The sequence below is a fragment of the Anopheles moucheti genome, chromosome 2, assembly GCF_943734755.1.
Source record: "Anopheles moucheti chromosome 2, idAnoMoucSN_F20_07, whole genome shotgun sequence".
Classification (NCBI taxonomy): Eukaryota; Metazoa; Arthropoda; class Insecta; order Diptera; family Culicidae; genus Anopheles; species Anopheles moucheti.
In genome coordinates, this window is record NC_069140.1 from 66,881,071 (window position 1) to 66,897,404 (window position 16,334).

The 16,334-nt window shown below is 41.1% G+C and overlaps 1 protein-coding gene across 1 annotated transcript; it reads left to right on the plus strand.

Annotated features, from left to right (window-relative positions):
- Positions 1-634: 634 nt before the first annotated feature.
- LOC128297958 (putative nuclease HARBI1) lies at positions 635-15,361 on the plus strand. The gene is made up of 2 exons (XM_053033681.1): positions 635-1,220; positions 15,165-15,361. The coding sequence occupies exons 1-2, from the start codon at positions 635-637 to the stop codon at positions 15,359-15,361; spliced, it is 783 nt and encodes a 260-aa protein (XP_052889641.1).
- Positions 15,362-16,334: the final 973 nt, after the last annotated feature.

Sequence of the window (16,334 nt, forward strand, 5' to 3'; positions counted from 1 at the left end):
CCTCAAGAATCTCTTGCTTTGCCTGAAGCTTTGTCTTACAAAAGACAACTTCTTCAAATCAGCCGATATGCTGATCGCAAAGGCATCCGCCGCATTATTCCTAAATTCACCTATTTTTCTTAGCTTTTCCTTCTCCAACTCTAACAACTCCTGCAAATATTTCTGTTGGACAGCCTTTCTTTTTCCTGTTGTTTGTTGGCCTGCATTGCCTGCATCGCCTGCATCGCCTGATTGAGAATTCTCAAAAATCTCCGGGACATCCTGCGAACCTTCTGTAAACATACGACATACGTTACAACCCCTTGGGCAACATTGCTCACGCAGTGCCGCGACGAAAGGACGGAACCAGGAACTGTAAATTTTGGAAGAAACGCCATTTTACTTCCAAGTCCCTGGCTGCCGACCTAGTTGGTAAATTGGCTTTCCGCATTTCCCGCGCGAATTGGTTTCTCAAGTTCTGCCATTTTTTTTTAAGAAGTTCGACTGTAATATAAAAAATGTACTAATAACTTTTTTTTTCAACAGGTTTCTTTCAACTGGACAATCGTTCAGAGCTTTGGCATATTCGTTCCGCATCTCCAATCAACGAGTTGGAATAATTGTGTACGAGGTATGTGAAGCAATATGGACCACGATGAGAAATATCCACATGCCAAATCCTACTCTGCATCAATTCCAACATACCGCCGAAGAGTTAGAAACACTAACCAGGTTCCCCAACGTATGCGGCTGCATTGATGGCAAACATGTACTCATTAAATGCCCAAATTCATCCGGATCGTCGTTTTATGATTATAAACATTTTTATTCTATTCATTTGCAAGCAACAGCAGATGCAAAAGGAAAGTTCTTGACTGTAGATATAGGAGATTATGGACGAAGGGCTGATAGTGGTGTGTTTTTAGAAAGCAATACATTTAAAAATATTGAACAAAACATTTTGAAGTTCCCGCCTGCCAGAATGTTAGATGGAGTAGAAATGCCGTATGTGCTTTTAGGAGATCAGGGTTATCCATTAAAAACATATTTAATGAGATCATACTCAACAGGAGACGGTGATGAAGGGGTATATAATTATTATTTAAGCAAGACAAGACGAACAGTTGAATGCGCCTTTGGAATGTTGGTTAGTAAATGGAGATGTTTAAAAACCGAGTTGCAAGTTAATCCAAATCATGTAGATACGATTGTAAAAACCACATGTTTGCTGCACAACATACGTATCGATTTTAGGGAAAGTCAGGGATATCAAGGGTTTGATTCCATTATTCGGGAAGATGAAATACCATCGTTAAGCCGACGTTTTAATCATTCAAGCCAACGAGCAATATGCATACGAGATAAATTTAAATACTATTTTGCTCGAAATCTCGTGAACGTAATTGATGAATAGTGTAGATTATAACCATACAAACAACTTGTATGACAATTTACAATATATATATAAATATATACATATATATATATATATATATATATATATATATATATAACACTTAACAATATTTTTTTAAAGAAATGCACACCCAACTTACCTCGTATTTGATAATTTTTATGTAATTTTATTTTTACACTCGAAATAACGGTCAAGCTCGTTGTAACTTTTAACGATTGTCAACAAGCATACGAACGGAAAACGCGGTTGACATTTGACATTTTACATCAAGGTGTATAGATAGTCTCCGGGTATGACAAAACATCCCAGACAAAACCAAACTGGTTTGTTTTGTGTCTTGTTTGTGTGGGATTTTCGGTACAAGTTGACAGCGCACCTCCATATGATTACACGGGTTTGTTCTTGTCGTGTGGTCCGTTTTGTCTTGTTCGAGGTGCTGCCTAAGAGGTGTGGTAAATTATGCTACGTTGCGTAAAGCATTAATCGATGAGTTTGCTCCGAGTGTACGTGCTAGCGACATACACAGGCAATTATCAACCCGTCGCAAGAAGAAAGACGAGACGGGGTTAGAGTTTGTATATGCTATGCAGCAAATCGCGCAACGTGTTGATCTAGACGAAGCTAGTCTAATCGAATATGTTGCGGATGGCATAACCAGCGACGAAAGGAGGCGAATTTTATTCTATGAAGCAAAGAATATGAGCATATCGAGTTCAAAGAAAGGCCGAAATACCATGACGAACATTACAATGATATCATCCGATTGTTCAGATCCGGTGATGAGATTCTTCAAAATCACGGGAGTAATGGCTACAAAGCAATTAAGATGTTGAAGCCCATTGTGATGGGATAACTTCATAAGAGAGCACGCCGATCTCGGCCCTTACTTCCCGATTTTGTTCACTTTGCTGAACACCTAAGTAAGGAGATTCTGGAGATTATGGGGACCTGCTCAGGTATCGCAGATTTCTCTGAAGCATGTGTCCGAGCGAGTGACTATCGGACTCTTTTAACGATGTACGAAAGTTTCCGACTCTGGGGACATCCCTTTATAGATTATCTAGAGGGCTTAAAGGCTATGCATGCCAACACTACCCTGGAGACCGAGATTGACACGATTTACGCTAATGCTATAGCATCTGATTTCGTAAAAAATGTACTACGAAAAAAGATGCTAGAAGATCGCAAATGGTATGTCAACTTAGCCTTGGTTCACCCCAATCATCCATTGCGGCCATTCATATCCTCCCACACATGGCCGTCAGGGGATGTTATAGGGCGAATTGGAGACATCTGGCATCATCTTCCTTTGATGGAATGCTTTGAGTTGCCTGATGTGGTTGATCCGACAGCGATCTACTCCGACAAGTCTCACTCTATGAAGACAAGACAAGAGTTGATAGATTTTGTCACAGCAACAAACCACAATAGGCCAATCCCAACATTGTCTTTTCTGCATTCGCAAATGACTAGGTCAGCAACAGATGTCAAAGCATTTCTTCAGAAGATAAACGATGAAGGTTTAGACCTGGATGCTCTGATCATAGGATTACGAGCAAAGGAACGTGAACTCAAGGTGTCCAGACGGTTTTTCGCTCTAATGTCTTGGGAATTGCGTGAGTATTTCGTATTGGCAGAATATCTGATTAAGATGCATTTTGTCCCGTTGTGTAAGGGATTGACCATGGCAGATGACTTTAACACCGTCATTGAGAAGATGTATACTGCCTCTGAGGGTCAAAATACACACAGTTATGACAACATCACAATCGCAAATCACGTGGATTATACCAAATGGAACAACTTCCAACGTGGGAAAGCTAACAATCCCATCTTTCGAGCAATGGGAGAATTTCTCGGGTTGCCGTTCTTGTTCACTCGTACGCATGATTTCTTTGAGAAAATTTTGTTTTACTATAAAGATCGGCCGGATCTCATGCGGGTAGAGAACGGAACATTGGTCAATCTGACGGATGCTATGGTCTGTTGGGAGGGACAGCTGGAAGGATGTGAAGGATTGCGTCAAAAGGGATGGAGTGTTGTGAATTATTTTAGCTTACTCAGACAATCGGAGGTTCGGAATACGGAAATGAAGTACCTCATACAAGGTGACAATCAGGTGATCTGCTGTTATTTCAAAACCCGCTCATCTCGTTCCGAGTCAGAGCTTGTAGACTATCTTCAGGAAATACACAACAACAACCAGATCATCATGGAATCGATTCGCTCAGGAACACAAAAGCTCAGCCTTATCTTTAACCATGATGAAACATTACAATCTGCACAAGTCATGGTTTACGGGAAAGTAATATTAATAAACGGCACGATAACAGGATTACCAGAAAAGCGATTATCCCGTTGTCTGTGTACCACAAATGATCAGGTATCTTCATTGGGATCAGTTTCTGGCACAGTTGTTACAAATCTCTTAACCGTGTGCAACTTCGCTAACAGCCCGAGAAATGCATTTATCCAATACAACTGGGTGGGGAACTTTGCTCGCATCTTGTTAGAAGAACACAACCCTGCGATACGTGGTCCGCTGCCAGATGTTGACCTCAAGTATAAGCGCAAAGTTGAATATGATCTCCGATACAAAATACGATACCTATATTTAGACCCTAGTCTAGGAGGAGTTGGAGGCGTATCTCTGACTCGGTTTTTGATACGTCAGTTCCCCGATCAAGTGACTGAGGCTCTTACATTCTGGCGACGTGTGGCTTTACAATCAGCCTCAGATAGTGTTCGATCAATAGCAACAGAGGTCGGGTATCCAAGAATATTACCTTACAAGTCAGAGCATTTTGCAAAACTGTTAGAAGCACCAACAAGTCTTAATATCAGCAAGGGGCTCAATGTTGCTAACATCATCAAGCGGAAAGTTCGCGAGACATTGGTTGCAGGAGGGATTGACATCAAAAATGAGATCCTAATTGCAACTTTAGCTGTCTCACAAGAGTATGAACAAGCATTTACTGCTTATCTGGAAACTGTATCTCCACGATTTCCTCGATTCTTGTTTGAGTTTAAGAGTGCAACTTTTTCAGGGATCGCAAGTAGATTTATTGGGTTGTTTGAGAATTCTCGTACCATCCGGTCGATCTTAACTAAACATCTCGAACGTAGCCTAGACCAGAAAATGATAGAATCGGAGTTTTCTAGTATTCTGCAGTTGGCTTATAAGGTGAATACCAATGAGAGATATAACCTATGGCCATGCTCATCCACCAGAGCGGATGAATTACGTACCATGTCGTGGGGTGGACCAATCATAGGTGCGACAGTGCCTCACCCGCTTGAATTGATATCTGACATCACTTGTAGTCCAATATCTTGCAATTCCTGTATATCTCATGCCCCATATTCAGATTATGTAGCTATTCGAATCAACGACAAATATCCGTACGATTTTGACGCTCGTGGACCTTATCGTCCTTACTTGGGGTCTAAAACATCAGAGACAACAAGTTTGATTCAGCCGTGGGAGAGGGAAACTAAGATACTTGCCCGAGATAACCCCTGGGTTCAAGCGATCAGGTTCAAGTATCCATCGGTTTGTGTGCAATCGACAATCTACTGGAGGGTTTTCCGGTATAGCACCTAACTTTGCTATCTTTGGAATTATGACATCTGTTGAGTGAATTATTGCGCTGTGGAGCGGGAGAGAGAAATTATTATTATTATAGATGAGTTATTGCGTTTTTATAGCAACTGCTATCGAACTCGTCGACCAACGAACTTAAACAGTCGACCAGCGAACTTAGTTGTATTTGTTAGAAATAAACGAGAGTAGTCATCGTTATACATACGAACCTGAAAGCACGCAGTTTTGGCTATTATTACAAAGTTGAGAAAACTCGTGTTTTACCCTACAACATCTGATACATTAGTCTCTCTTAAAGAGGTTAATTATGACTGTATGTTTCAATCAATTCTTATCCATGTCCAAGTTAGCTCAGTTACAAAACATGAGCTTATGGGGAAGGACAGTACCTTCCACTTTCACATTGGATGTGGTGGGTGTGTTCGGCCCATCATTGAACCCACTCTAGAGAGTCCATACTCATTTGAGTTCCCGAGGATGGCTGAGTTGTTATCCAAGTTTAAGCCGGATGAATTGCCCTGGTATCGCGAGAGACCATCAATGTCGTTGATTGCAGGTGATTGGGTGCAGGTCAACAATGATGAAAAATCAGTGCTAGTTGGTTGCATTCTCGGGTTCTATTTTTCCGACAAATCTGCTACCGGAGTTGATCAAATAGCTGATCTATTTCCAGTTGTAATTGGTAAGAAGATTACACCAGACGCCTTTACTCCTGGAATCGTTTTTGGGATTACCCGAGCAGCTGCTATGAGTATCTTGAAGCGTCCTTCGGTGGCGAAGGGCAGAGCCCACATATACGTATTGGATGGTTGCGTGTACGAAATGATAAGTCATTTGTGTTCACATTCTGCCTTCTTGAACCTGTGCTCTCATGGGTATCTGATGAAGTTATCAACTCTCCAGCCGTACAACATCCCGGCATCATATCCTCTAAAACAGTCTGATTTCCTTGAACATACACCTAAGGTAGCTTGCCAGGACGACCCCCATGTCAAACAGACTAATCTTCTGCAACATCATTTAGCCAGTCCGTTGTGGATTTTCTCGGAATTCTTGGAGGCTTCTGTTGCGGGAGCCTACATCTTGTCCACAGAATGTCTGACGGTTATGTTACATCGGGTTATGTCAAAAGACCACTTGACTAGACTACGCAGCATAAGTTCAGATGAGATCGCATTACGATCTAAAGATGCAGATGACACTCTTATCAACTCACTCCCCACGCGCGTCACAATCTGCTTGTGTCCAGAAGAGGTTCGCCATGCTTGCAAGGATATGATTCCACCGACACCTGCAGATATGGCCAATCTGATTCCCATGTTTTATGAGCGTTATACAACATCAGTTTCGGCTCTGGCATTGATACCGACCCGTATCAAGCATGATATATGGGGGCTCCTTCCCAATGTACCGGATATTCGAGATCCAACAATATCCAGACTTCGAATCATACAGCTCGCGACAGGATCCTATCTTAAAATAAGAGGTTTATTAGACAAGTTTAAGATCACTTACAAAGACTTTATATCTGGAGGAGATGGATCTGGCGGTATTTCCGCTTCACTCGCACGTCGGAACTTGACTGCTAGATTCATATTCAATAATCTGTTTTGTCAACATGGAATGGCAACACGAGGAGTCACTCCTAGCCCCCCTTCGGCAATCCCCCATATGTCAACTCAATTGTCTGATCGATGTGTAAACCTCAATACATGTTGGGAGGAACCATCGGATCTCTCAAAGGAGGGCGCATGGAAGTCATTCAGATCTCTTATTCACCGGAAAAATATGTACACAGACTTGATTATTTTGAACATGCAAGTTATCGATCGTGAAATGAGTAGGGGAATAGAAGACCAGATATTAGGCAATCTACATCGCACCCTGCGGACGATGGGAACTTTGATATTCAAAACTTGTCTAAGTTATATCATCCACTCTAAAGGACGATTTGTAAACCACATGATGAAGCACTTTAGACATGTCTATCTAACACAAACAGGGATAAGTGGATCCTTCACTTCGGAAGTTTACGTTGTTTACCTTGAATTGCTCCCGGAGGGACATTTCTCTGATGTGGTCGATTGGAGATTGGAGGCTGATTGGATTAAAAACAGCTTATGTTACAAGAGCATAGAACAAGAATTTAAACGGGCATTAGGCTTATTTAATATAAACACAGTTGCTGGCATACCTGCTCTTTATATCCCGGATTTGGTGTCAGAAACAGAAGATATGTTCGCTTTCCTGGGGATAGACCCAACTTTACGGAACATCCTCTTGAGAAAGTACGAGTCCTATTTACGGATAGGAATAATTGAATCAATACTGCATATGACAATCGAGCTTACTTCTGCTTAAATTATTTCCGACAAAAACACGTTTATTTAACTGTTTATCTTTCCCTTCGTGTTGTTAACACGAGCTTGATGGTCTTCTTTTTTGTCTTCTTCTCGAGCTTCATATGGCATGACAGCCAAAACAACGCACATGGTACAAACATCAACAATAGCAACGCCCACAGTTGTTGGCTTAAAATAGGAAATTGTTGAAAAATCGTCTAATTGTGCATAAAACTTGTACGATAAATTATGAAATCAACTGTAAGTACAATTTAACGTTGAATTTTCACTCCATATGCCGTACAAATGATTTTGAAATAAATGAACTCGCTTACTGTAACGTTAGTTTAGAATTATTTTCTACGGTCACACCTTACATGAATACACCTTGCATGAACTCTGTATACATACAACCTGATATGACAGTGAATTAACATTCCATCTGGAGGTGCCATCCCGAGCGGAGGCCAAAAAACACACTCACTAGTAGTATAAACACAAAGAATCGGTCTTTTCGCGGGTTCTTTGCAGCATGGGTATATTGGTTGATAAAACCAAGTAGGTGGATAAATTGTAACGACTGGCTTCGCGATAGGTACCATAGAATCACCCGACCCATCACTACTCACCATCGTTAATGATGTTGCTTCGTTATAATTCAAAAGTTCAATCGAAATCGCATAATACAATAATGTTGCTGATAATAATAAAGCAATAACAGCACGTACAATTACAAATTTTGCGAAAAATGGATTCATATGTCTAAAAAAGTAGATGGACATGCATTATTCGACAGTGTGACTTCAAACCGACCGGTACTGATATTAGGGATTAATAATCAGAATAAAGGCTTACTGAGAACGGAGTAAGGAATTTGAACAATATGAGTTACAGTTTGTTTTTTTTTTTCAAAGGGAGAGAACGGGAAAAATAAAACAGCAGTAGTTTAATGTCAAAAACTATCGGGGGCGTCGAAGACCCCGGGGCGAATCGGCCTTCGGCTTATGAGCCGATGCTGTCTATGGAACGATAGGTTCCTATCGTTAGGAACGATATCGCGGAGCCACAGAAGCCACACTAGGAGAAATTCCCAAAAAAGTCTCTATGATGAGAGACGAAAATCTACCAATATTAGTAAAGAACAGGAATCAAGCAAAAACACTAACAAAGATGAAGCTAAATCTAGACATGCCCGTGGAAGTGAGAGAGCTTGATAGATTAAATACATCCAAAGGAGTGATAAAGTGCGATGCTATCGCAAATATCAGCGATAAAGATCTATTCGAGGGCCTCAGTGACGAAAAGGTAAAAGAGGTATGCATAGTAAAAAGGAAAAAGAAGGACGGCAAATACGAAAATACCAATACAGCTATATTAACCTTTAACTGCGTTAACATGCCCAGAAAAATCAACGTAGCATATTACTACGATGTGAAAGTTGAGTAGTACTACCCGAAACCGTTACGGTGCATGACCTGTCTCAGATTAGGACATTAAAAAAAATCTGCAAAAGAAACAAAAAGTGCGCAACTTGCGCGGTGCCATATCACGAAGAACAAAGCGCTTGTAATAAAAACCCAAAATACCCTGAATGTGAAGTAGATCACAGTACTTTGGACAGACAATGCCCAATATACCTTGATGAAGTGGAAATAAAAAAATACAAATCAAACAAAGACTAACGATGAAAGGAGCTAGAGAAATTAGACGACAACAAATCCCGCTTTCCCAAGAAATTACATACATTAATACTTCCGCAATGTGGTAGACGAGTTCAGCAGAACACATACACACTTTTATACGCATTTGGGGGTTAGCACTAGTTATAGTCGTTCGGCGTTTACGGATGGTCGTGAGAATCAACTTACTCGTTCGGCGTTCTGATGGTAAGAGAGCTTTTTTAATCCTTGTTGCTTCTTGGCGCGTAAGGACATTTCCCTTACGCGCTAGGTTTACTCCCATACGTCGGGTGATTGCATGCTGCATCGAGCAGTTACCTAGTTTCTGCTTTCGAGCAGTTCCCTACATCACTCCCCCCTTTAGTAACAATATCGTTGTGGTATTGTGGTCACGCGACCATATCGTGTGGTGTACTTTTTTTCGTCAGGCACTGTCGTAGTGCTTATCGGGAGAGGATCTTCTTGTGCAATAGGTTGATCCGCTGCGTCTATGTGTGCTGCTTTTAAACGGTCGATAGTTACCTCTACGTTTCGACCTCTAACACTAATGATGAATGTTTTCGCTTTTTTTGCTACTATCGAGAACGGGCCGTCGTACGGCGCTGTTAGTGTGGGACGAACGGCATTGATACGCAGCCACACATGCGTGCATGATCCTAATTCTGCTTGTACGTACGAATTGTTTTTGTTATGATGCTGAGTTTGTGTAGACCTTATCTTGCTCATCATTTGTTTTACATTAATGACGTATTCTGGTGTCGCGTCTGGTTGTTGTTTACTAACATCAAAAAATTCGCCTGGTAAACGCAGCGTTGTGCCATATGTCAACTCAGCTACAGTTGAACCGATATCTCTTTTAACGGTTGATCTTAATCTTAACAATACGATTGGTAGTGCCTCAGTCCATTTCGCGCGGTTGTGGCACATTATTGCGGATTTTAATTGCCGATGCACTCTTTCTATTTGCCCGTTAACTTGCGGATGGTATGGTGTTGTTCGTAAATGGTCTATCCCTAATAATTCGAACATGCGTTTAAATAGTTTCAATTCGAACTGTCTGCCCTGATCTGTTGTTACTTTTGAGGGCACGCCGAATCTTGATACCCAATGTGTAACGAACGCTTTTGTAACGGTTTCTGCGGTCATATTTGGTAAAGGGATTGCCTCTGGCCAACGAGTGAATTTGTCTATCATTGTTAGACAATAGTGATTTCCTTCGGATGGTGGAAGTGGGCCTATTAAGTCCATGTGCACGTGGTAAAACCTATGGTCTGGTACAGTGATGTGTTGTATCGGAGAATGGTTGTGTCGTGTGATTTTTGTTTTTTGGCATACTAAACAGTGTTTGGCGAAGTGTTTGCAGTCTTTTCGTATAGAAGGCCAAACGAATCTTTCGCAAACCAAGTGTGTGGTTGCTCGTACTCCCGGATGTGATGTGTTGTGCAATTTTTCTATTATACGCTTCCTTAGCGACAAGGGAACAAATGGCCTAATATTTCGTGTAGATGTGTCGCAAAACAGTGTTGTTTTCGTTCCGGGTATATTTAATTCTCTTATTGTTAAGGATGAATTAGCCGTTAAAAAAGATATCGGTTCAACTGTAGCTGAGTTGACATATGGCACAACGCTGCGTGGCATATGCATAAACTAGAAGTGGAACAAACAACAAAAATAGTGCGCTTTTCCTCTCAGACTATGCTGAAGACGAGATAAAAGAAACGCTGGAGGAAGTAAAGGTAAAGCCGATTTTAATAAAAAAAAAACTACAAATCAAAAAGAAGAGATTCGACAAAGATTCGATTCAAAAAGATTCTACGACCCCATGCTGTATCTCCTGCATTTCGCGAAGGGATCTATAACCCCTTTTTATTCCATGCATGCATGCAAAAAGCTCTTCGTTAAACTGGTTTCACAGGGGCTTCACTAGGACCGAGTGAAGCCCCTGTGAAGCCCGCTTAACGAATGATTTGTCCGTGGGGTTATTTAAGGTGTAGTGAAACCAGGTTGCGACTTAGCAATAGAGCTTGATGGCGCTGCATCGTTCATCGATGAGTGCATCGATCGAGTGCATACTTGATGATTTTTGTTGCAACATATATTTAATGAATTATGAGAAGGTTTATAAAACATGTATTGAGTTACGTATTTGAAGTATTATGCCCAAATCCCTCTAATTGAATGTATTCAACAGATTTGTTTAAATGTACAGTAATGGATCCTTGGAGATAAACCTATGTCCTAGGATTGGGTCAACCTAGCTGCAAAATTGTGCTAACCGACAGAATTGCGGCAGATTTCTAATCTTCTGCAGAGCTTTTCACGCTGCAGCGGTGTAATCATTTTGCATAAACCTCAAATATTCGCACGTAATAATGCTGCTGCTAACAATAATGTTCACAATGGTTGAATTGTGTAACACGTTGTGATACCTGAACACATTTCAAACACAATTCAAACTACGCATTTCAAAGAGATACTGTATATTTTATCCTTGCAATACAACAAGGCGATAATTCTGTGTAGATGATAATCTTACAGCAAACATGGATACATAGGAGGCAGTTCCTCGACGCCGTAACAAAACTACGACGAAGATCGAAACCGTGTTGTTACAGCGTACGAAAATGGTGCATCCGGCAAAGATATTACAGAAATGCGAAATATTAATCGAGGAACAGTTTACAGCATTATTAAGAAGTATCAAAAGACATGGGAGGTTGCGGCTGTAAAACGTCCTAAGCTCTTGCCAAATGATGCAGTAAATAGCATTCGCTTGTGGATAGATGACAACTGCACATTGACATTGAAGGCGTTGGCGGTGAAGGTGTATAACCAATACGACGTGCTTGTCAGTACAACAATTGCACGACAAATAAAAGGATTGAACTATACCTTCAAAAGAATCCACAACTTAACCGAACGACATAACACAGAAGATACTATCGCGGAACGTAGGTCGTGTGCTGTTATGTTTTATGAATTGGCACTGGAGATTACCAAAACCGGCATTATTTTCCCCGAAGAAGTAGGATTAAATCTAAGCATGCAGACATCGCAAGGCCGATCACGGAAGGGAACAACTCCAACCATCGTAGTGCCACAGTTGAGATCGAAAAATATATGCGCAATGAATGGCATAGTGGATTACAAGGCGCATACCAGAGCTGTAAACCGCGAGCTATACAAACAATTTATTATAGAGCTCAAGGACATATAAAGAACGAGCGGAATCAATCGTTCTTGTATGATTATGGATAACAAGCCATTTCACAAATGTGCAGATGTAAAGCAAACTATCGGCGAAGAAGAAGACAAACCATTGTACCTGTATATATATGTAGGGAATGAATCACCCTGTCCTTGGTGACAGTTGAGGCGATAGCTGGCAACACGGTTGTCAGGAGGAGCTAGCGAGGATAGCGAGTCAGTCTGTATCGGGAACTGTCCGATGTTGGATGCAAATAGAATAAAGGAACTTGCATTTTTTTTAATACCCGTTCCTACTTATATTGCACATAAACAAGTGTTTCAAACTCAAAACAAATCATTCACAAGGGGCGTTATAAACACGCGGCCAAAAAGTTATCAAGAATCGGGCTATTGAAATTAAATGCTTCCGATCAAAATCCGGTGCTTGCAATCAAAAATGTACGTCGGCGACAAGAAATCGAGTGCGGCGCGTAAAAAAATGTGTGCTGCCAGTCAAAACTAAAGTGTAAAACCCTGTAAGTTGATAAGCCAAAGTGGAATTGTTATTGTTTTGCCTACGGTTAAGCCTGGTATGTTAATCCTTATATCGAGGTATTATTAGGTAGTTAGTAGGTAGTGGGTAGTTATTATTTAGGTAATTAAAATTTGTTTTGCAATTGTTTTAGTGTGTTTATGTTTTCCTTATAGGATTTTTCTATGACAGAGAGCTTTTGTGCATGATTGCTGTTTTGAAGTTTGGTTTTTAGTATGTGAGTATTTTAGTTCCTGCTATGTGAAAGTTCGCTTTTAAATTGTCCCTTGGGAAAATCATATATATACACAAGTGTTAAGTCGAGTGTTAATTTGTTGATGTCGAGGTTCAAGTCTTTTAATTTTTGTGTCAGCCCATTTACCGATCTTTGGGGAGAGATTTCTACGGTTTTTATTGTTAGTCCCGTTTTTATTATCGCAAAATCATCTACGTATTGCAGTAAGCTGATACGCTATAGCTACGCTATAAAAAATTTAAAAAATTTAATCGTATGCCAATGATCGCACTTTTGATCGGACACCTCCCATCAGGCTCAACACAAACTTGTCCCGAACGATTTTCGACACTTTCTTTCAGTCTTATTGAAAACTGTCGTTGTGCTCTGCAGCTTTGCTTTGTCAAGTGTGCCTTGGTTTGCGCCCAAAATAACTCAATCGGTCTGGCTTCAGGGCATGTCGGGGGATTCATTTCTTTCGGCACGTACCTTACCTCATGTTCTTCATACCATGCGATCGTGTCTTTGGCATAGTGGACAGAGGCCAAATCCGGCCAAAACATTGCTGGACCAGCATGTTTTTGTATCATGGACAGCAAACGTCGATTCAAACACTCCCGGGTGTAGATATCGGTCCTCATTGTCTTCGTTATCACAAACGATTCGGACATCACCCCGCATTCGCAAATGGCTTGCCACACCATCGCCTTTTTTCCGAATTTTTCGATATATATAGATTTGTCTGCTTCTTCGACGTCCTGGCTTTCAAGCACGGTGTAATATTGATCACCCGGAAGAGTTTTGAAGTCAAAATTTACGCACGACTCATCGTCCATCACGATACATGAAGATTGGCGGCACAGCAGCTTGTCGTACAGCTTCCGAGCCCGATATTTAACGCATGCGGCCTGTTTTGTCCTCCGTTTAGGTTTGTTTGGCTTCTTATACGTTTTTAAATTCAATTAAATTGATTTAGCGAAATGTTAGGTGTCGAGCACCATTTGTGCAGAGACTTTTGAGATTTTCGACGGATATGCCTCGCATTTCAACAGACGCTATTGAAAAAAATAGTTTTAATGCACTAGCTTGTAGCTCTGAATGCAAACAATCAAACATATCAAGAATCAGCTGATTTACGTCATCCGTTTACTAGAAATGTCATTTAGAAATCGTGCTTATACTTTCGGGGACACTCTTTAATGAAAAAAAAAATTGTTTAAGATTTAAATCTTTGCAAACACGAACACCACTGATATTTATATAAAAACTAGATTTCTTGTTCTTAACCACTTTGTAGAACAATGTATGTATCTATCACTTAAACTTTTCCTGCTATTATTAAATACCCCAGTGTGTTACCGATCGCCACAAAGAAATGCCTACGAATGTATAAAATTATACCTAGTTTTGATCATTGAATTTGTGCGCTTGTCTTTCTTTATGTTAGGAAAAAGTGTACCAATTGTTTGTTTAAAGTGTTGCCAATACTTTAAAACCGATGGTTTATAAGTAAATAACAATTTAAGTTCGATTAAATGCAGAAATCCACACACGCCGGTCAGTTGGACGTTTTTAATGAGATTTTGAATATGTCGGCTTCGAATCGAACAAGCTGAACCTACACGACATACAGTACATAGGCACGTACGCTATTGGACGCTTTGAAAAAGCGGTTAATTCGAAGTCGAGCCGAACAAACTGAACCTACTCGACCACAGTACATAGGCACGTACGCTGTTGGACGCTTTGAATAAAGTTCTGCTTCGAGTCGGTCAACTCGACCGACGCGACCACAGTACATAGGCACGTACGCTGTTGGACGCTTTGAATGAAGTTCTGCTTCGAGTCGGTAAACTCGACCGACGCGAGCACAGTACATAGGTACCTGTCGACACACGCGTTGTCGGTCGGTCGCTTTGAATGTGTTAGTGCGTTGCGATGTCCGTATACGGGCGATCGAAGGCGTACCGTGATTTTGTGTGTGTTCAATTTTTTATCTCGCGTCGCATGTATGCCAGAACGAGAGATTTGAGAAAAAATGGATAGGCGTGGTCGAATTGCTCGCTGGGTTATAACTTTCAAAACAATAGCAAATCTTTTCTAACGTTTTTTTTTTCATCTTCTAGCTACCGAAAACCCGATTGAAGCCTGCTTCAAAACGTGTCGATCCATCATAACAAATTGAAGTGTTAATGGAAGAATGTTTGGACGAAGCAAAATTGGAGGTTGAAGCACTGGAAGAGGTGTTGGAGGAGGAGATTTTGGATGAGCAGGTGTTGGAGGAGCAGATGTTGGCGGAGGAGTTGGCGGAGATGTTTGAAGAGGAGGTGTATCAAGACACCATCACGGAGGAAGAGCACCAAGAAGGCCCATCCCATCGGTAATAGGCGGTACGCTCTACCCGGCGAAATCGAAGCGAGGGGAATTCCCGCATCGATGACGAATGCAGTGAAGCACTATAATCTTTGGTCCAAATGAACCGTGCGATTCTGTACCGAATAAATCAACCAGAGATGCACTACGAGTCCTTACTGCGTGAAAAGATGATGCAGGTCTCACCCCGAAACAGAACTCTCCTGAAAATACAAATCGACCAGTTGGTGAACCAATTTCTGGAGAGAGAATTGGTGAATCAATAACTGATTCAGAATATCTTGGGGAGGGGATCATAAGTGTTTAAGCATATCCTGCAACTTACGCTGATGCCATAGACTGACACTACCATCTGATCATTCTACAGTCTTGGGACACTTCTGCACTCAAAACATATTTCGCGACGATCGAAACTGTGACTATATAAAATACAGTCCTATACAATTCAAGTAGTTACACATGCCTCTACGACTCTACGATTACGTCCAAAATCAACAAATACCTGTTTGCCACGCTTGAGAGGAAAATGCTCTGGAGGTTGGCTCTGTATGTGTATCGTTCACATGGATGGAAGAGGCATAATAGGTACGAACGGCGATAGAGTGATGACGTTGATGCATCCGCTAGAAAGGCTGGGATAATGAACTGGCAAAATACGATTGGCAATCGTAGCTCTGAATGAATGAGTATGGTTTTTTTTGTATTATGATTGATTCACAATTAGCTTCACCATGATTTTTTAAATCTTATTTTTTATTGTTGACGTGGTTCCATACCCAGGATAATATTTTACGACACAATGAGCTTCTTTGGAAACCCATTCAAACTTACCAGACTAGTACGACAATGACCAACGTCACAAGCCAGGTGATGGTGGATGCAAAACTCTAAGGGATCTTTGCAGCCACCATGGGTCTACGCAAAGGAGATGGGTTAGCTTGTCTACTCTTTGACCTAGCGCTAAAAACGAGGACCATCCGCGAC